The following is a 23,055-nucleotide window of genomic DNA, read 5'->3' as shown; positions in this document are numbered from 1 at the left end:
ACAGCGGTAAAAGTCCGTCAGTATCCTGGGACAGAGGTGAGCTTTCTTGATGCTCCACAGGAAATAAAGGTGCTGTTACAGCTTTTTGATCAGGACGGAGGGTTCAGGGACCAGGTGACAGCATCGGAAATGTGCACGACAATAAACTTGACTTGACTTGACCCATGATCCAAGAATCTATGTACTTCTGTGCTTGGCTGTGTAATTCCTTCCACTGTTGTAAGACTATCGAATAGTGCTCTAGTACGATAAGATGGACTCATGATCCCATAATCTATAGTACCTCATTAAGGTCTTGGACCTTATCGTTTGTCTGCACTGACTTTTCCAATTCCACCAACTCTTCTGGCAGTGTACTCTAGATATCAACACTTCAAAGTACACAGTAAATTTATTATCACAGTACATATACAGCCCTGAGATTCATTTTCTTCAGGGGATACAAAGTAAATCCAAGAAACGTAAAAGAGTCAATGGAAGTCTGCACCCTAAAGGATAGATAAACAAACAATATCCTTGAAAGTGAGTCCATAGGTTGTGGGAACATTTCAGTGATGCAGCGAGTAAAGTTATCCCCTCTAGTTCAAGAGCCTGATGGTTGAGGGGTAATAACTGTTCCAGAACCTGGTGGTGTGGGGTCTTGAGGATCCTGTACCATCTTCTTGATGGTAGCAGTGAGAAGAGAAAGAGAGCATGACCTGGGAGGTGGATACTACATCCCTACCACAGCGCTCTGTGTAGATGTGCTCAACAGTGGGGAGGCCTTTACCTGTGATGGACTGCGCGATATCCACTACTCTTTGTAGGATTTCCTGTACAAGGGCAAAGCTTCTTAAACAGGTACATTGATAGGAAAGATTTAGATGGATATGAGCCAAACACGGAAAATGGGATGAGCTCAGATGGTGTGGCAGTTAGCATATTGCTAATCCAGCGCCAGCAAACTGGGTTCAATTCTGCCTCTGTCTCTAAGGAGTTAGGTATGTTCTATGTGGGTTCCTCCAAGTGCTCCAGCTTCTTACCACATTCCAAAGCCATAAGGGTTGGTAGGTTAATTAATCACATGGGTGTAATTGGGCCAGAAGGGCCCCATTATCGTTCCGTATCTCTAAATAAAAATAAAATAAAACTGCAGATTCATCAGAAGTAAGGGTGGAGGGGAAGTTGGGAGTTGTTCGGAGAACCACAATTCCCTTCCTCCCAGGTGGGCTTCTGTTCTGTGTCAAGCTAAACCACTGCAATTACTCTGCAGTATTTCTGGTGTGCATGTGAGCATCACAACGGTTAGGAAATGCCAGGATGTGGAGATGACCAAAGGGAGTTCTCCCTCCCTTCCTCCTGGCAGAGAAACACCCATTCTTTATTGACATCATCGTTGTTTTCTTGTATCCTGAGAAGGAACTCTCGACATAGAGTGTCAGAGCACATTTCCTTATATCCTGAGAATGAACTCTTGACACAGCGTATCCGAGCGCATTTTCAGCATGGCACGCGAGTGGATTTTACAAAGTTCTACACACTCAAAATTTCTTCTGAAATTTCAAGAAAAATGAGGGAGAGTCTCATTCAAACCTACCAATTATTGAAAAGCCCCGAAAGAGGGAACATGGAGAGGATGTTTCCAATAGTGGGGGAGTCCGGGGCAGAGAGCACAGCCTCAGAATAAAAGGATCAAACAGAGATAAGAAGGAATTTCTTTAGCCAGAGGATGGTGAATCTGTGGAATTCACTGCCACATGATGGCTGTGGAGGCCCAAGTCATTTGGTATATTTAAAAAAGAGTTTGCTAGGTTCTTGATTAGTAAGGGTATCAAAGGTTACGGGGAGAAGGCGGGAGAAGGCAGGAGAATGGGGTTGAGAGGGATAATAAGACCTGCTTCTGTATTTAAAGATTTTTAAAGATGAGCTTATTTGTCATATGTACATTGAAACATACAGTGAAATGTGTTGCTTATGCCAAAAACCAACCCAGTCTAAGGATGTGTTGGGAGAAGTTTGCAAGTGTCGCCATGCCTCCATTGCCAACATAGCCTCACTAACTCTAACCCACTGGAATGTGTGAGGAAACCAGAACACCTGGAGGAAACCTACATGGTCACGGAGAACAGTTTATGGAAGGTCCAACTGCTGGTGAGTCAGTATCCTGGCAAAAACTGCACCATGAAGACAAAAGAACACTCCAAGCAACTCCACGAAAAGGCTATTGAAAAGCGCAAGTCAGGAGATGGATACAAGAAAATTTCCAAGTCACTGAATATCCCTCGGAGTACAGTTAAGTCAATCATCAAGAAATGGAAAGAATATGCACAGCTGTGAGTCTGCCTAGAGGCCGTCCTAAAAAATGGAGTGACTGAGCAAGAAGGGGACAAGTGAGGGAGGCCACCAAGAGACCTGTGACAGCTCATACGACAACTGTTGCCTGGGTGCTTCACCAGTTGCAGCTTTATGGAAGAGTGGCAAAGAGAAAGCCACTGTTGAAAAAAAACTCATGAAATCTCAGCTAGAGTTTGTCAGAAGGCATGTACTCTGAAGTCAGCTGGAAGAAGGTTCCATGATCTGATGAAACCATAATTGAGCTTTCTTTGCCATCAGATTAAACGCTATGATTGACACACCATCCCTACCATGAAACATGGTGGTGGCTGCATCATGCTGTGGGGATGCTTCACTGCAGCAGGCCCTGGAAGGCTGTGAAGGTAGAGGGTAAAATGAATGCAGAAAAATACAAGGAGATTCTGAAGGAAAACCCTGATGCAGTCTGCAAGTGAACTGCAACTTGGGAGATTTGTTTTCCAGCAAAACAATGACCCCAAACATAAAGCTAAAGCTACACAGGAATGGCTTAAAAACAACAAAGTTAATGTACTAGAGTGGCCAAGTCAGAGTCCAGAACTCAATTCAATTGATAATTTGTGGCTGGAATTGAAAAGGGCTGTTCACTCATGATCCCCATGCAATCTGACAGAGCCTGAGCAGTTTTGTAAAGAAGAATAGAGAAAAATTGCAGTGTCCAGATGCGCAAAGCTCATAGACCTAGTCACACAGACTCAAGGCTGTAACTGCTGCCAAAGGGGCATCTACTAAATACTGACTTGAAGGGGGTGAGTATTTATGCAATCAACTATTTTGTATTTAAAATTTAGACCAATTTGTAGAAATTTGTTTTCACCTTGACACAGAAGAGTCGTTTCTGTTGATCAGTATCAAAAAAGCCAAATTAAATCCACTGTGATTCAATGTTGTAAAATAATAAAACATAAGAACTTCCAAGGGGGTGAATGCTCTTTGTATGCACTGTACGTTGGTGCTGGAATGGCTGCCCCAGCACAACCCTCTGTTAACTTGATTTGATGCAAATGACACATTTCACTGTATGTTTCGATATACATGTGACAAATAAAGCTCAACTTTCTCTTCTGTTTATTTCCCTCCATCGATGTGGCCTGACCTGGCGAGCTCCCCCAGAGTTTTGTATGTGTTGCATCAAGGCTAAAGCAACATTTACATCCATCCATATCCCTCCTATTATTTCTTTCTTTCCTCTCCCCCTCCCCCCAATTTATGTCAGAATACTGTTTTTGGAATTCATTTTGGTATTCAACATTATTGTCCCACAGACTTGGTAAACAAACTCCTATTCCTCAGTCTAAACACCAACTGGGCAACTGGGTGTTGGACTTCCTAACCAACAGTCCTCAGACAGTCAGGCTGCACAACCACTCCTCCCTCTCCATCATCCTCAACATGGATGCCCCCAGGGCTGTGTGCTGAGCCCATTACTGTACGCTCTGCTCACACAGGATTGTATGGCCAAACACCCAAGCAAACACATTGTCAAGTTCGCCAATGACATGACAGTCAACGATGAGATAACTTACGGAGAGGAGGTAGAAGAGCTTGAGGCCTGGAGCCAGGCAAATAAAGTCTTCCTTAAATTCAATAAGTCAAAGGAGATGGTTATCGACTTCAGCAGAATTCACACGACTCATTTTACATTGGTGGCACAGCAGTGGAAACCTCAAGTAGTTTCAAGCTCCTGGGAGTGCACATCTTGCAAAACCTCTCATAGTCCCAGTACACATCCTACACAACTCGGAAAGCTGACCAACACCTCTACTTCCTACGGAGGCTGAAGAGAGCTGGACAATGCACGTCAATACTCATGTCCTTCTACAGACGCGCAGTAGCGAGCACTCCAACATACTGCATCACTGCATGCTACGAAAGCTGCCCTATGGTGGATAGGAAGGCTGTACAGCGCAGTCAAAATTGCCCACTGCATCACCGGCATCAGCCTACGCACCATCAAGGATGTATATACAGAAAAGGGCCAGCAACAGCATGAAGGATCCCACCCATCCGGCTCATAGACTGTTTGTCCACTCCCATCAGGAAAGAGGCTATGCAGCATCCACACCGGAACCACCAGACTCAGACAGTTGATCAACACCTCCACCCATCAACCCACCTCTCCACACCTCCAACCTTCTCCATTCACCTGGATCACCCTATCATCCTTCCCCCTCACTTGCTTATTCTGATTATATCTCCTTTCTTAGGCTAGACGAAGGGTCTCAACGTAAAATGCCAACTGTCCTTTTAATTCCACACACTTCCAACACTACTACTTTTATCATTTCCTGTCAGTCACCTTATGTACAGACACTCCTGTGCCAAGAGTCACTTTAGAGACATATAATTAATGTACACAAGTTATCTTATGTATTTATATTTATTGTGTTTTTCTTAATACTGTGTTCTTTTTCTGTGTTTTTTTGTGCAGCATTAGATCTAGAATAACAATTATTTCATTCTCCTTTGCACTCATGTACTGGAAATGACATTAAACAATCTTGAATCTTGACATTTTAAATTCCCCACCCTGAATGTGAAGGAACCATTAAGATATTTCTGACGAATGAGGATCTGGACTCTGTTGGGAGTCGAAACTGGAGATAAATGGAGAGGGCAGAACTGACACAATTAACTGCCGTTAATTCATTCTTCTCATGGCCGGACTCAATTAACTTGATGCGGAAATTGCATCCTCAATAATATGAGCACTTATTGAACAAAAAGTAAAAGAGATTTGACAAAAGACCTTACATAGCCAATGTAAACGCCTTTGAAATTGATATTCTTTGAAAAGTGAGCGATGCAGAAAGCTAGGGATGATTATTAAGACATATATTTCTCCTGCGGCACTAATGGGTTGTCTTTCCTGGCACAGATTCACTGGATAGATTTGATGTCCTTGGAGACAAAAGAACAGAACACTTAACAAGAGGCTTGTTGAGGAGGTTAAGACCCGTGAGAAGGCAGACGAGTTGGGTTGAGAGAAGGAAAATCAGCTATGATTGAATGGCAGAGCAGACTCGATGGGCTGAGTAGTCCAATTCTACAGCAATGGTGTCTGATTGAAGTGGATTTGGAAATAGAAAAATTGCCACGAAAGAATGGGATGAACAGGATTGCTCTTCCAGACCCAGCAAGGAACGGATGGGTTGATTGGACTCACTGTGATAATCACAATGTGTTCCAATGAATGATAATCACAGCAGGAATTGCCAAAGAGGGAAAAAAAATCACTGGCTTGCCAACGAGGAGAAACATCCAGCCCTTCACAAGTTCTTTCTGCTTTGGGTCATGGCACGATCTATATGCTTGGGGAGTCTCTTGCTTACCTTTACCTATATGCCAGTAATTCAGTCTGTTGCCTGGGTAATGCTGTCAGCCAAGGACTCTCAGCCTAATTGTACTCAGAACGCAGACTTGCTATTTCTTCTGGTTAAGTGTGCTCTCTCGCTGCAGTCTCCTTCATGAACCCAATCCAGATACCCACTCTGGAGCAACAGCTAATGGAAATTGGTGCTCAGCATAATGACAGTGGAGAAAAGTTTCATCATGGTCTCCAGGTGAAGAGTACAGAATTTCAGGTTGCACCCTTGTCAGGAACAATCTGGGCACTGTAGAGGGGATTGCAGAGATCACTGGAGAAGGCTGTGGTGCCACAACAACAACCTTACACTTAACATCAGGGCTGATTGTTGACTTCAGGAAGTGGAAGGGGAAGGAGGGTGAATGGGCACCAGCCTACACTGGGGATCTGGCAGTGGAGAGAGTCATTGCCTTAAACCCCTGGGTTATAACGTATCAGATGACCTACAGTGTCCTGGGCCTAGCACACAGACATAATCACAAGGAAGGCGAGTCAGCATGTTTACTTTCTTAGGAGATTAAGGAGGTTTAGCTTGTCACCAAACGCTCCAACCAACTTCTACAGACGCACTTTTGGAAGTATCCTGATTGGTTGCATTGTGGTCTGATACAACAATTTGAAAGTGCAGGAACCGAAGAAGCTGCAGAAACTAGTGGATTCAGCCCAATGCATCAAGGGCATATCTCTCCCCACCATCTGGAGGCACTGCCTCAAGAAGGCAACATCCATCATTAAAGTCAACTGCTATCCGGACCAAGTCATCTTCTAGTATCTCCCATCGGGCTGGAGGTATAGAAGTCTGAACTCCCAACCCAGCAGGTTCAGGAACACCTGTTTTGATACCATTTAGTTCTTGAACCATAAACACCACAGCTTAGCAACATTATAAACACTAACCATTCCAGATGAAGGGTCTCAGCCTGAAACGTTGACTGTTTATTCCTCTCCATAGATGCTGCCTGGCTTGCTGGGTTCCACCAGCATTTTTTGTGTGTTGCAACACTATGACAACTTTGATCACTCTGCATTAAAATAGACTGTTTATTTTTGTTCTAATTGTGTTCTTCCTTATAAAAATTCTGTTTATGGTTAATTTAAGCTTTTCTTGTGAAAACTGCTTTTATAATATCGTGTGTCTGTGATAGTGCTACAAGTTTTTCCACTGTGAATAAATGTGCTCAAGTAATAGATTTTTATAGTATTGGGTAAAGTTGAATCTCTAATGCAACTTTTAAAACCTTGTGATAACTAACTGATGATTCCTGTAGAATTCCAAGACCCAGGAGAATCTTTTCTTTAAGTAAGAATCTGGTCTCTGTTACAACACAGCAGCTAATTTATTAGCAAGTTCCCGTAAGCAGCAATGAGTCAATGAGCAGATCCTTAGTAAAATCTTTATTCGGGAAAGAGATCAACTCTTCTTCCGAGAGTGATTATGGGACCCCTATACCTATAGAGGGGACACAAGATCCCACACAAAATCCAGCAGCCCCCTTAAAGTTGAAAGTAAATTCATTTTTAAAGAACTTTCTGTCACCAGCAGTACCCTCAGATTCACTTTCTTGCAGGCATTCACATGAAAAGGAAATAAATAGAATTTTACAAAAATCTCTATGTAAACATCGACCAACAAACAACCATTGTTCAAAAAACAAACTGTCCAAATAAAATTAATACTGAGAACATGAGTTGTAAAGGTTCCTTGACAGTGAGACTGCAGGTTATAGAGAGCATGGCCTGGATGGTGAGGGTTGCTGATGTTTGACGCTGCTTTCTTCTGACAGTGCTCCATGTAAATGTATTCAACGGTGCGAAGGGCTGATAGTAGTGTGGTAGTTAAATAAGTTATCCACGCTGGTTCAGGGGCCTGATGGTCGTAGAGTGATAACAGGTCCTTAACACTGCACTTGAAGATTGCATGTTGTAATTGGGACACTGGCTGAGAGGTTATGTAGTGCAGGGGGAAGCAGAAGAATCTCTGCATACAAGCAAAAAGATTCACCACTGCACATGACCTAGGGTTAGTAAGTTGTGGGCATGCTATGTTGGCACTGGAAGCATGGCGACACTTGCGAGCTGCCACCCCCTCACACCTCCTTGGACTATGCTCAGAATAGAGGGGCACCCTTTTAGAACAGAGATGAGGAGGAATTCCTTTAGCTGGAGGGTGGTGAATCTGTGGAATTCATTGCCACAGGCAGCTGTGGAGTCAAGCCTTTATGCATATTTAAGGCAGAGGCTGATAGATTCTCGACTGGACGGGGCATGAAGAGATTGGGTCCAAGAGGAAAACTGGATCAGCCATGAGGAAATGGTGCAGCAGACTCGATGGGCCAAATGCTAATTCTGCTCCTATATCTTATGGTCTTATGCTGCTCATTGACGCAAATGATGGATTTCACTGTACGTCTTGATGACATATGACAAATAAAGCTAATCTTTAATCTTTATCTTTAAAAGCCCGATCGATCCAGACAAATCCAATGTTACCACAGAAACTATGAGTTAAATGGACTGCTTCTTTGTTGAATTTTTCATGAGCATTGTTTCTCACGTCAGGAGGCACAGAAAAGCTCCTTTGGATTCCCTTGCTTGTGTCAACCTTGGGCTTGGGAAACACTGGAAGTAATGACCCCTGCCACAATCACAATCCTGCCTAAAGGTAAGGGTGTGGAAGATGCAGTGAAAGACTTTGCTTTGCACGTCATCCAGTTCATTTCATTTCAGCAAATCGAGGTAGTACTAGGGAAAAGCAATAACAGAATGGGGAATGAAGTATTACAGGTAGAGAACATGCTTTGCAGACAGAAAATGAGATGCAAAGTTATGATGAGGTTGGTTATAGGTCAAAAGTCCATCTTTTCAAACAATATATCCATTTGATAGCCTTACTATCTACCCTAGCTATCTCTCCTGTAATTGTATAAACTTTTTAAATACGAGTAGCACAGCAGGGTAGCAACTAGCGTAACGCCACAGTAGAGCAGCAGTTAGCATGATGCTATTACAGCTTCAGGTGTCAAAGTTCAGAGTTCAATTCCAACACTTCTGTAGGGAGTCTCTGTATGACCTTCCCATGGAATGCGCTTTATCTCTAAATCTTCCAGTTTCCTCCTACAGTCCAAAAACGTACCAGGTAGGTAAGTTGTCCCGTGATTAGGTTAGAACTAATTGGGTTGGCTGGGGGTTGCTGGAGCAGCATGGCTCAAAGGGCCAGAAGGGCCTAATCCGCACTGTATCACTACACAGTCCTTGTCAGATGGGGTTCAGAGTAAAGAGGCATGGAATGCAAGATTTGGGGTCTTACTCCACCTTCACTGCCATTATGGTGCCACCAGCTCCACTGTTAGGGTCGTGGTTGGATCGCTGTTTGTCTGGAACCTCCCCCTTGATCTTACCACCATGGATGACCCTACCAGAAACTAACCACCAGACGGCATCACTTTCAGGATCTCAGAAAACCCCAAGCTTTTCCACTACGGCAAGCTGACGATCCTTGGAGAAGTTACAGGTACACAACAGTATTAAAAGAATCACATAGCTTACTTACTCTCTCAAGCACTTGCAGGCAGTCGGCAAGACCCAATGCATTACAGCCTGGGCTAACTATTTACTGTATCAGCAAAGTTATCCAAAAGTAACGAGATGCATTTGTGCTCCTATCAGACTGCAGACATCTTTAACAGTGAATGTACTATTTCTGAAGTACAGTCACTATCGCAATGTTGTGTGAGTACTGAGTATCTGCCCATCACTCTCTTTACCATACAGACTAATCTGCTTGTCATGTCCCAGTTAATCGGGCTATACAACACTGCACAAACTAGACAATAATAACATTCACACAGAAACAATCCAGCCAGTTAAGTATCACATTACTTTACTCTATCAGATAAACTCCCAGCGCCCTCCTACACTTTCCCTGCTACCTAGATTAACCAGTTTCTCTCTCCAATAGTATCAACAAATGCTGGTCAGACTGCCTGCGTGGGACGTTTTGTTTTGCTGAAGTGCCCTTGACCCACACCACCAGGTTCAGGAACAGTTATTACTCCACACCATCAGGCTTTTAAATCAGAGGGAATAACTTCACTCATCCAGTCACTGAACTTTTCCCACAACCTATGGACTCACTTTCAAGGACTCTTCATCTCACGTTCTTGATACTTATTGCTTATTTATTTATTATTATTTACTTTTCCTTTTGTATTTGCACAATTTGTCTTTTTCACGTATTGGTTGTTTGTCTCTGTTGATTCTATTGTGTTCTTTGTATTTACTGTACGTGCTTGCAAGAAAATGGATCTCAGGGTAGTACATGGTGGCATACATATACTTTGATAATAAAGTTACTTTGAGTATTTTGTGTCTGTTGCATCCGCAGAATCTCTGGTGCTTATGATTTCCTACAAGTAAGTTTTTCATCGCGTTTAAGCAAACTTATACTTGTGCACATGATGATAAAATCAAATTTGACTTTGAGTACAGCACAGGAAGAGGCCCTGTGACCCACAATATTGTGCCAAACTCATTAACCCAGTAACTAAATGTCTAATCTCCTCTGTCTACACCATGTCCATATCCTCCACTCTCTGCATATTCATCCAACCATCTAAGAGCCTCTTAAATTTAAATGTCTCCACCACCACCCCTGGCAGCACACTCTAGACACTCACCACTTTCTGTGTAAAAAAACTTGCCCCGCATATCTCCTCTGAACCCCCCCCCCAATCTTAAATGCACGGCCTGTAGTATCAGATATTTTGAACATGGGAAAAAGATACCAGCTGCTTACTCGATCGATGTCTCTCAATCTTATAAACCTCAATCAGGGCTCCCCTCGGCCTCCGCTGCTGCAGGGAAAACAACCCAAGCTTGCCCAACAGCACATGCCCTCTAATCCAAGCAGAATCCGGGTAAGATGTTAAGATGTTTAAGGATAAGGGGGAAGGTATTTTACCATGGAGCTGCCTAGGAACCCTCACAGGGCCAAAAGGACAGTACCAGGGTGAGGAACCGAACAGCCAGATGTTGGAGCAACACAGTAACAAGACACTATTACAGCTCCAGCAATTCGTGGTGCTGTCCGTAAGGAGTTTGTATGTCTTCCAAGTGACCATGTGGATTTTTCTCCCATATCCCAAAGATACTGGCTGGTGGCGTAGTGGCATCAGCGCTGGAATGCAGTGGGGGGGGGGGGTCTGAAGTTCAAGTACAGCCGGCTCCCCCCGGCACGCTTTCCATCCATGCGGGGTTAAAGCGCTGGTGATCTCTTTGAAAAAAAAACTCACCCGGCAGAAGGCAATGGCAATCCACTGTTGTAACTTGCCTCGTACACAAATTCCAACTACATCGGAACGGTGTGGGAGGAAATCGTCCACTACCCGGAAAAATTCCGGATGCAACCCATATAAGACCCAGCTGGTGGTGGTGTGGCATCAGTGCCGGACTTTGGGACGAAAGGTCCCAAGTTCGAATCCAGCTGGCTCCCCTACACGCTTTCCATCCATGCTGGGTTACAAGCTGGTGATCTCTTTGGAAACTCACCCGGCAGAAGGCAATGGCAAACCATTGCTGTAACTTGCCTCGTACACGGTTCCCCACTATGTCAGCAAGGCGTGGAAGGAAATCGTCCACTAACCAGAGAAACTCCGGATGTGACGTACCTTTCCTTTTTATCCCAAAGATGTACAGATCAGAGGTTAATTGTTCACATGGGTGTAATTGGGTAGTGTGGATTCACTTGGGCTGGAAGGGCCTGTTACCTTACTGTATCTCTGTGTGTGGAGTGTGGCCAAGTGGTTAAGGCATCAGTCTAGTGATCTGAAGGTCGCTAGTTCAAGGGGAGACTTGCAGCATGGGCAACCGGTCTTCCATACAACTTTGCCCAGGCCTGTGCCCTGGAAACCTTCAAAGGTGCAAATCCATGGTCTCACAAGACTAACAGATGTGTATACTGTCTCTCTAAACAAATCAAATAAGGACTGCAGGAAACAGCATGTCGTTTAGAACTGTTCCTCCATTTCCCCACACCTTCCTCTTTTCCTGCTGTACCTCCACAATGCTCAGTGCTACAGCTACGAGTCTAAAAGGTGGGAGTAACCTTCCTACATCATAGATTCAGACAGCACAGGAACAGGCCCTTTGGCCCAACTGCTCCATGCTGACCAAGTTTTCCATCGAAGCCAAACTCATCAACCTACCAATTAAATGCCTAACTAAGTAATCCCTTCTGTCTGCAAAATGTACATATCTCTCTATTCTCTGTGTATTCATTTGACCCATGTCCCCCTACACCAGGGCTTCCCAACCTGAGGTTCACGGACCCCTCATTTAATGGTAAGGGTCCATGGCATAAAAAAAGGATAGGAATCCCTGCTCTAACCCTTTACTATCCACAGGGCAGATGCAGTCCGATTCTTGTTCCCATGAAATCTGTGGGCTAGGTGGGATAGAAGATATGAATCCTTACCATTGATTAGCCCAGCAGGGCAAAAGGGTTAGAGGGCATGTTTGGAACCCTCAGCCAAAAATGCAGGAGTGGCAGTCCTGAGAACAGCAAGGTCAAAAGCTCCAGAGGCACATGGACACGCGGAGAAGGGTGAACTGGGCCGCTTAACATCAGCCCTTTGGTCAAGCAATTGCATCCATAACCTCCAGCAACATGCAGTGTGCAAACCCATCAGCTTCACCAGGATCTATTGTACTTCTAATTGTCAGCAAGAGACATTAGCTTTCTCAGAGTTCACTAATGTGCTCACCCCATGCTGTATTTGGCAACACTGACTCATCCTTTCGAAGTCTGCTCATGCTCAAAGTGTCCACCACCAAACACCGGTACCCACCACCGGAGGAAATTCAATCTTACCACATATTCCATCTCACGCAGAGTCGGCTTAACGCATTAGGCACTGGGACCAGACACAGGCAGGTCTTCATCCAATGCAGACCTAAGCCGGTAACAAACTGGGTTAAACGGACTGAGCATAGGTACCGCGTGAGAAGTTGCACTGTCACAGCTATCCCGAGCCTTGCTCGTCTCCAGTCCACTGAGGTGCAAGGCTAAACTCGATTAGGAATGGGTCAGCGACCAATTATCCTACAAGTCCACGGACCACAAGACAGAGAAGCTGAATTGGGCCATTCTGCCATTCAATCACGGCTATTAATTTTCCATCCTAACCCCATTCTCCTGTTTTCTCCCTGTACTCTTTGACATCCTTACTAATCAAGAACCTATCAACCTCCACTTTAAATATACCCAATGGTAATAGGGAATATAAGGCTAGATGGAAGGAAATAGAATTTGGATTAGTTGACAGTTTTCCTCTTCAGGCCTCAATAGCGGACAAAGGATTGATGGCCCAGTTGGAAAAATTTAAAAACGCTTGGATAAGTCTTACATTAAAAGTATGGCAGAAGGTGGTTAATTCATGTGGAATTAATAACATGTTAAAACTCTTTAGATGGTGTGCATATGATACCGAATTCCTTCCCAACAGAGGAGATAAAAGATTTGAGCTATGGATAAAGAAAGGTCTTACAACCTACCTCTCATTTATAGATAAAAGAGTATTACAAAGTTTCCAAATCCTGCAGGACAAACATGGCCTAGAACATAATGACTTTTTTAGGTACCTTCAAGTACGAAACTATGTTAACCAGAGTTGTAGATATACAGACCTATCAACAGTAGAATTAGAATTTTTCAAGATTCTGAATTTGGCTTGCAGTTCAATACCTAGTAAATCAGTTTCTCGATTATATAATGCACTCTCCCATGCTAAAAATGTAAATACACTGTATATTAAAGAGAAGTGGGAGAAAGAAGCGGGGTTGGTACTTTCAGAGGAGGCTTGGGAGAAAATCTGCAGCTTTCAATGGTCCTCGACTAATTCTTTGACTTGGAGAGAACATTGTTGGAAAAACATTATAAGATATTTCAAGACCCCATATCAGGAAAAATATAAAGATACAAATGTGATGTGTTGGAGAAGGTGCGGCTCCAAGGAGGCAAATCATTTTCATATTTTTTGGAATTGCCCTAAATTAAGTCTATTTTGGGAAGGTATTCATAGAACATTAATTAAGATACTTAGGTCCCAGATACCTCTGAACTTTGAGACGCTCTATTTGGGGCATGTATTGTTTCTTGAACAGAAGGAAGATATAAAGTTGCTGCAGGCTTTCTTAGAGGCAAGTAAGAAATCAATCACTAGAAAATGGCTAAATCCAATACCACCTACATTAGAAGACTGGTACGAAATTATCTTGGAAATATTTAAAATGGAAAAGTTGACTTACTCCCTGAGAACTCAAAAAGAAAAATTTTATCAAATCTGGAATAAATGGATTGAATATATAACCCCAATGCGAGCAGATTTTAGATGACTCTCCTAATGATTCATACTGCTCTTCTCATCAACACAGTAATATTGCTAATGTAAGCACCCCTAGTCTAAATGTTTGTTTTTTTTGTTTTCTTTTGGAAAATAGAGAATTAACACAAGTAAAGGGAAAGATTTGGGAAAGGGATAAAAAAATGAAAAAATTAAGTAAATAAGTACATAGGGATTGGATAATTATGTCTGCGGGCAGGAGCAAGCATGAACAATTTAGGATATAAACACCTACAATGGTTGATACATCGGCTTATATACAACATTTTGGACCAGTGGAAATGGTCCAGAAGGGTTATATGGAAACTATTATTACCATTTTTCTTAACAACTAATACCATTACTTCGCCTAATAGGTTAGATTTACCACAGTACATAATTATCTATGTAAATGTTTATTTTCCTTTTATATCATCTCAATGTGTACTTAAGAATGTATAAATAATTGTAGTTTTATACATATAAAAAAATGGAAAAGGTTATATGTGTGAAAAAAGTACATGATATTTGTGAATTCCTTATCCAAATAAAAATAAAATTTAAAAAAAAATAAATATACCCAATGACTTGGCCTCCGCAGCTGTCTGTGATTTTCACAGATTCACCATTCTCTGGCTAAAGAAATTCCTCCTTATCTCTGTTCTAAATGGATGTCTTTCTATTTTCAGTGTGTCCTTTGATCCTAGACTCTCCCACTGTTGGAAATATCCTCTCCATGTCCACTATGTCTGTCAGATTAATTGGTGATCTCCCTCCATCTCTGACGTCTTTGGCCCCTTGTGTTGGGTTTCAATGGAAAAATGCAAGCTCGAGGATCGGCACCTCGTCTTGCAATAACACATGCTTCAGCACTCAGACTGTGTTGAATTCCACAATTTCAGATAACCAGCCTTTCCAGGCTGAGCCTGCACTGGCTAGCTCTGAGGAAAGGCCAGCAATCTAACATTACTCATTCCACACATGCCCTCAAACCTGTATTATTTTTTCAACCACTATTTGACTTCAGATTCCAGCAAAGTATCACAGTTCCTGCATGTTTTATCATCTCCCCCTTTGTACATTCAGTACCTCTTAACTCTCCTCCATATGGATCAGTGCACTCTCAGCAGGCACCGGGCACCATATTTTACATAATTCAGTCTGTCTTGTCTCTATCCTGTCAGACACACTCCCTCTATGCTGTCCACCACCTCCCCACTCCACCCCCCAGACTGGCTCCTTCCCCCCACTTCAGATGACCTGAAACATCAACCCTGTTTCTCTCTCTCTCGACCTGCAGGATACTTCCAGTATTTTCTACTGTCACTGGAGAAATTTGTACTTACCCATGGGGACCCCAGACTCTGTTTAGATGTTTAGAAAGGCACGACAAAATGGAGACACTCCCTAAATACACAAAAACTCAGTGAAGAGAGTGAGAGAGCGCACAACAGAGAGAGAGAGTGAGTGTGCGTGAGAGTGTCTACCTGTCTGTCTCTGGTTGTGAGGCTCCAGTTCTACCCTCTGTGTTACTGTGTATACTATCTAACCCCATAATTTCTGGGTATGCACACCATCAGAATCTGTTTGTGGCTTTTATGGAGAGTATTTAAGATTCTTTCTGATTGAAGAAAACAATTCCCCTAGCAAGACCAACCGAGGATCGCATCACAGCAACACTGACTTCAGCCAATACCAGATAATCTAAGTGGCCAATTTGCTGTCTATAGATACTCATTAAATATCTTTACAAAAATCTGTCTTACTACTGTCTAGTTCAGAGTAGTCCTCGCCGTAGTTCTTATCTGGACCAGGCTCAAAGGTAATGAACTGGCATGGCACATAGACAGTTTCCTGACTACACTCTCAGCTGACTCTCAAAATGGATCTCAAGGTAACATATCCATACACTGATAATACATTTTACTTTCTAAACTGACTAGTCTCCAACTGCCCTACAAATCCAGTAACACACCAGATTTTGTGTTTGCTTTTTAAATACAGCTCAGTGGTAGGCCTTTGCAACTTAACACACTCGCACCAACCAATTCCATCCAAGTGATCAGTTATCTACTAGCCTGTACATCTTTGGAATGTGGCAAAAACCCCACACAGTCATGGGAGAATATAGATACTCCATAAAGATAGCAAAGGTGGGGCTTGAACCCGGATCGTCGGTGCTGTAATAGCATCCCACTAACTGTTATGCTACTGTGCCACCCTTGAATTTTAGCTGAAACTGGAATTTTCCCTACAGCAAAGAATATTGTGAGAAGATTTCATTAGAGGTTAGGGATCAATAGGGGAGACTATTCCTTTTAGGGATATGGAGACACAAGAAACAAAACAGTCTGCAGTTCCTGTTAGCAGAAGTTAGATAAGTAGGGAAATGTTTACATTCCTAGGGGAGAGATATGTGGAATTCTTTTTTAATCTGCTGATTTTGGAAATCTGAAACAAAAACAATAAATGCTCAGCAGACCAAGCAGCAGCCAAGGCAAGAGAACTGGGGTTAACATATCTAATCCAGTGAAGGGTTTCAGACCTGAAACACTAATTGTTTCTCCTTTCATTTATGTTGCTTGGCCTGCTGTATATTTTCAGTGCTAAGTTTTTTATTTTATATAATATCCTCAAAAAATGTAGAAGGCATTGATGGTCTACTGTCACGGGTGGTGACAAGGGTTTTCAAAGATATATTGGCTGGGAACTGGAGAAAGGATAATTGAATTGAATTGAGTTTATTATTTACATCCTTCATATACATAAGGAGTAAAAATTTTTAATGTTGCATCTCTGTCTCAATGTGCAATTTATAGTAATTTATAATAAATAGTATGTACAACAGGATAGTCAATATAACATAGAAATACACTTGTGTCAGCATGGGTTAAGCAGTCTGATGGCCTGATGGAAGAAGCTGTCCCAGATCCTGTTGGTCCTGGCTTTTATGCTGCGGTACCACTTCCTGGATGGTAGCAGCTGGAACAGTTTGTGGTTGGGGTGAATCGGGTCCCCAATGATCCTTCGGCCCTTTTTACACACCTGTCTTTGTAAATGTCCTGAATAGTTGAAGTTCACATCTACAGATGCGCTGGGCTGTCCGCACCACTCTCTGCAGAGTCCTGAGATTAAGGGAGGTACAGTTCCCATACCAGGCAGTGATGCAGCCAGTCAGGATGCCCACAATTGTGCCCCCGTAGAATGTTCTTATGATTTGGGGACCCACACCAAACTTCTTCCACTGTCTGTGGTGAAAAAGGCACTGTTTTACCTTTTTCACCACACAGCTGGTATGTACAAACCACGTGAGATCCTCGGTGATGTTTATGTCGAGGAACTTAAAGCTGTTCACCCTCTCAGCCCCAGATCCATTGATGTCAATAGGGGTTAGCTTGTCTCCATTCCTTCTGTAGTCCACGACCAGCTCCTTTTTTTTGCGACGTTGAGGGAGAGGTTGTTTTCTTGACACCACTGTGTCAGGATGGTGTCTTCTCTGCAGACTGCCTCATTATTATTTGAGATTAGGCCAATCAGTGTAGTGTAGTCAGCAAATTTAATTATCAGATTGCAGCTGTGGTTGGCGACACAGTCATGAGTATACAGAAAGTAAAGGAGGGGGCTTAGTACATACCCTTGAGGGGCACCTGTGTTGGGGATCAGAGGGGTAAAAGTGAGGGAGCCTACTTTTACCACCTCCCAGCGATCTGACAGGAAGTTCAAGATGCAGCTGCACAAGGCAGGGTGAAGACCTAGGTCTCTGAGCTTCATGTCGCGCCTGGAGAGAATTATGGTGTTGAATGGTGAACTGCAGTCCAAGAACAGCATTCTCATGTAAGCATCCCTCTTCTCCAGATGGTGTCGATCGGTTATGTTGGTAGGTGAATTGTAGGGGGTCCAGTGTGGGTGGTAGCATGCTGCAGATGGTAGTCCCTGACCAGCCTCTCGAAGCATTTGCTTATTATTGAGGTGAGAGCGACAGAACGCCAATTGTTTAGACGTGTTACCTTGGTCTTTATAGGTACTGGAACATAGTGGATGTTTTGAAGCAGGAGGGCACTCTACACTGGGAGAGGGAGAGATTAAAAATGTCTGCAAACACACCTGCCAGTTGTGCCGCACACACTCTGAGCACCCGCTCTGGGATGCCGTCCGGTCCCGCAACCTTGCGACTTGCAGGGCAGCAAAGCAATGGGTGTGATGTGTTACGTACCCCGTAACTGGGTTGCCAAACCAGCAGAAATGGACCACTCGGTTGGAGTCTGGATTACTGGAACTAAGAAAGTTTTATTAAAGAAATAAGCAACACAGTACCCTAATCATAAGGATAATAAATGCAACAGTTCAGTAACGATAAAACACACATGTACACAGAACTAGGATAATAGGATCAATCAAGCTCTATCGCAGTCTAGGGGTAAATGACCAGTTTCAAGTGACGCAAAGTTCAGTTCAATTGAGTTCAGTTCAGTTCGCAGTAATCACTGTTGTGCCGTTGGGCGGGGAAAAAGGAGAGAGAGCGAAAGCGAATGAATATTCAAAACGGATTCCACACAGACCTTCGATATTCCTCGCAGTTAGCTTTTGGGCGAGTCCTTGGTAATGTCTTCTGAGGTCACCGACTGCGACCCCTCCATTCCAGATACGATCGTTCTTCTGCGGTGAACCCAGCACCCAGGCAAGGGTGGACACACACACCAGGTTCCCACCGATCCGTACCTTTCTACCCTGTGCGTCTCTGGCTGGTCCCGCGACCAGACCTCCAACAACTCCCACCAACTAGTGGGGGGGGGGGCACACCGCTTTCAGGGTCTCGTTACCTCGTGGAGTCGTGTGTGTCGTGTCTTAGCGAACCTGCCCCTTTTTTATCCCCCTGCTGGGGTATCGCCTGTCCATCACACTTCAAACAGTTCAGGGTTCAAAAGGAGCTGGTCTTGACAATATTCAGACCGGTGTCTCCTTCCGTTAAACTCTCTCGTCTCTTCATTAACATTTCCAAATGCTGCTCCATTGTCTTACTTATCTCTGTCTCCTGAAGGCAGGTGGCAGATCAACCGTTGATCCCACTGGTGCTAGCACAGGACAGTTAACATCTTAGTATATGTGTACTTTTGTAACCCTCTTTCGTCACTGATGGCATGGATTCATTGGACTAAATGGCTTCTCCTAAATGCAATCTTGACTGTAATCTTCTGCCTGCACTTCTCACTACTTCAGTAGAACAGCCAGCATAATCAAAAAGCCCACCCGCCTCAGACATTTTCTCTTCTCCTACAACCAAGCAGAAGATAGAAAAGCCCAAAAGCAAGTACAACCAGGCTTAAGGTCAGCTTCTATCCTATTGTCATGAGATTATTGAACAGTTCCCTAGTATGATATGGTGGGTTCTTACCGTCATAGTTGATCTTGCTGTGGCCCTTGTCTGCCTGCATTGTGCTTTTGATGTTCACTTTATTCTACATTCTGTTACTGTTTTTCCCTTGTACTACCTCAATTGCAGTGTATTGCTGCCACAAAACAACGAATTTCACATATGCCAGTGATATTAAACACGATGCTGATGCACTGTTAAAATAAAACCATCTCCATGAATGATGCACGTTTTTATCTGTACCAAGTCCATTAGAGGCTAGAGTCCTGGGTTGGAGACAGTGTGTGTGGAGGAGGACACTTGTTGTGTACGGTGTTGTTGTGTTTTGTATTAGTCTACCGAGCATGGTGGGCATGCTATGTTGACACCGGAATGTGTGGCAACACATGAGGGCTGCCCCCAGCACACCGTTGGTTGTGTTGGTTGTTAATACAAACAACATATTTCACTGTCTTTCGATGTACATGTGATAACTAAATCTGAATAACAAACCAGTCTAGCAATTGAAATGGAGTTGATTTAAATGACAGTGTGAGATGCTGTGGAAAGGACAGGATTAGTCTCAACTATGAGGTTTGTTTCCCTTGGCACAGTCTTCCACTCTTTGAAAAGGTCCAAATAAGGAAGCAGAGGCAGGAAGTTTCCCTTGTGTGGGTTGCAAGAAAGGCCCCTGGACGTGAGGCATAGTGGGAGAACTTAGAAACCCGCACATCAATAGTGCGTGGAACTTCCTGCTCCTTCAGGCTACAGTTGTGGGGTTCAACGCCACTGGGGCTCCTTGTTCATCGATTAATATGTAAGATGTGTACTCTTGATTAGGGGCAAGGGAGTCCCTGATAAATAGATCTGGTCTCACAGTAATAAGCTATGGTCAGCTGCTCAATGTGAGCAAGTATTTTGCACTTGGGGATGGATGAGCTGAGGTAGCTGTACTGTAGCAGGTACTCTGTGGTTTGGGAGTTCAAATCCCACAATGGTCAGTGCAAAGACTGAACTTAGTAAATCCAGAAATTGGTGAGTTGCTTTAAATACAATACCACGATCATGAAGTTCTAAAGCACAGAAACAGGCTTGTTGGCCTAAATGATCCACACCATTTTGCAGCATGGTTAGTGTAATGCTACTACAGTGCTAGCTGTAAGATCAGGGTTCAATTCCTGCCACTGTCTGCAAGGAGTTTGCATGTTCTCCCCGTGACCGCCTGGCTTTCCTCCGGGTGCTTTGGTTCCTCCCATATTCGTTCTGGTTAGTGGCTGTAGATGTGTGGTGACACGAGCAGGGTACCCAGCACAATCCTCACTGATTCGATTTGATGCAGAAATGTTGCATTTTGCTACATGTAACAAGCAAAGCTAATCTCTTTAACTAATCCACCTAAGCCAGTGCTATTTGCTTGTATCTGGCCCACGTCCTTGTACCTGCCGAAATGTCTGTACTTTACCTGCCTCAAACACTTCCTCTGGCAGTTCATTCCATATACCAACCACTCCTCTCTTGGGTGAAGAAATTGCTCCTCAGGTCCCTCTTAAACTTTTTCCCCTGTCATAGAACATAGAATATTACAGCACAGTTCAGGCCCTTCAGCCCACCATGTTGTGCTGACCTTTTCAGCTACTCTAAGATCAATCTAACCCTTCCCTCCCACATAGCCCTCCATTTTTCTTACACCCATGTACCTATCAAAGGGTCCTGGCTGTCCACTCTATCACTGCCTCTTAACATCTTGTACAACTCTATCAAGTCACTTCTCAACCTCCTTCATTCCAAAGAGAAAAGCCCTAGTTCACTCAATCTGTCCTCATAAGACATGCTCTTTAATTCAGGCAACGTCCTTCCTATAAATGAGACAAACAGAATTGAAGAGCTTACACCTGACATCCCTCCTATACCTTCCTGCAAACACCTTAAAATTATGCCCCCTCATCTTAAACATATACCCTCTAGTTTTCAGAGAACACAGCACAGTATAGGTAAGGCCCTTTAGCCCACAATGTTATGCTGAACTAATTACACTAGTTATTAAACACCTAAGCAAACTAATCCATCCTGGCTACACAATGTTCACATCCTTCAATTCCCTGCACTTTGACTGTGTATCTATGTGGAGTTTGCAAGTGTCCTTGGACTGTGTGGGTTTAGCTTAAAGAGATTAGATCTATTTGTGACATGTACATCAAAATATCAACACATAAAGCCAAATGCATGGTTTGCGTCAACAACCAATGTCTGAAGATGTGCTGGGGATTTACCACAAGTGTCGCTATCATAGCTTGCCCACAACACTAACTCGTTTGTCTTTGGAATGTGGGAGGAAACCCATGCGACCATGGGGAGAACGACAGGCCAAAGGGTTCTGAGCAGAATAACTGGTGGACAGCTGTTTCAACAAGCAAACTGCTGGAGGAACTGAGCAGACCGAACAGCATTTGTGGGGAAGGAAGGAACTGTCAACGTTCCAGTCTGTAGTTCCTTTCCCCCAACACCCACCCCACCCTATAGGTGCTGCTTGACCCGCTGAGTTCCTCCAGCAAATTATTTGTTGCTCCATGTTCCAATGTCTGCAGTCTCTTGTGTCTCTAGCTGGTAACCTGCTGCCTGCCTGCCTTTCCTGCTTTATTGTCCAAAGATCTATCAATGTCAATATTGGCTTGTTTGATAGCAATCCTTCCTCAAGGTTATTGGTTGAAGTCCCACTCCACAAATTTGAATATAAGATGAACTAAAACCGAAGAGATTCTGTAGATGCAGGAAATCCAGAGCAAAACATGTAAAATGCTGGAGGAACTCAGCCGGTCAAGTTGGAGAGGAATAAAGCCATTTTGTGCCAAGACCCTCCAGCATTTTGTGTGTGTTACACAATATAAACTAAGCTAGTTCTTGCAATACAGTGCCATACTTCAAGTCAAAAACTGAACACAAACCCCATCTGCCCCTTCACAAGAGGTTAATTTTAAAAGGTGAGGGGTTGCTGGGGTCAGTTAGCAATCGCTCACCAAAGATCACCAAAATAGATTCCCTGGGCCTTATTACATTGCTGGAGGCTTGCTGGACTGCTGTGCATCTGACGTCACACTACCTTCAAAAATAACTTCATTTGGAACACAGGAAACCTGCCAAATTAGAACATCACACACTAAATGCTGGAGGAACTCAGCAGGTCAGGCAGCATCTATGTAGAAGAATAAACAGTCAACATTTGGGCCGAGACCCTTCATCAGGACTCTTAAAGAGAGATTTACGAGAACACAGAATGATAAAACATAGAAACAGGCCCTTTGGTCCACCACGTCAGAGCCAAACATGAGGACCAATTAAACTAAACTTCCTCTTTATTGAGTCCACGGTGTCTTTGCAGGGATCTGATAAACTGGTCAATGGGGGAGTGATTATCGAATGCACAATGCCTGACCAGACCCGGCTGTCTGTTACGCAACTTTTAGGTTTCCTTTATTTAAGCGATTGTCTGTGGGTGTGAGTGTGAGCCAACTGACTTTTTGTACACTCACTGATCATGTTCTCACCTAAAACACAGAACAGTACAGCACAGGAACAGGCCCTTTGGCCCATCATGTCGGTGCCAAAGATGA

The 23,055-nt window shown here is 43.6% G+C and overlaps 1 protein-coding gene across 8 annotated transcripts in view; it reads right to left on the bottom strand.

The window, feature by feature from the left end:
* Nucleotides 1-23,055, bottom strand: part of shc1 (SHC (Src homology 2 domain containing) transforming protein 1) — a 121,713-nt gene that overhangs the window by 61,611 nt on the left and 37,047 nt on the right. For 2 of the 8 annotated variants that reach the window (XM_072281826.1, XM_072281817.1), the window contains exon 2: nt 12,588-12,669. The exons of the other annotated variants lie outside the window; for them this stretch is intronic. In XM_072281826.1, the coding sequence (XP_072137927.1) occupies nt 12,588-12,599 (12 nt within the window). In that variant the 5' untranslated portion in view covers nt 12,600-12,669. The remainder of the gene's footprint in view (nt 1-12,587; nt 12,670-23,055) is intronic. 8 annotated transcript variants of the gene reach the window in all.

This window comes from Mobula birostris, chromosome 2 (assembly GCF_030028105.1).
Source record: "Mobula birostris isolate sMobBir1 chromosome 2, sMobBir1.hap1, whole genome shotgun sequence".
In the NCBI taxonomy this organism is placed as follows: Eukaryota; Metazoa; Chordata; class Chondrichthyes; order Myliobatiformes; family Myliobatidae; genus Mobula; species Mobula birostris.
This window is presented reverse-complemented; position numbering and strand designations above follow the sequence as displayed.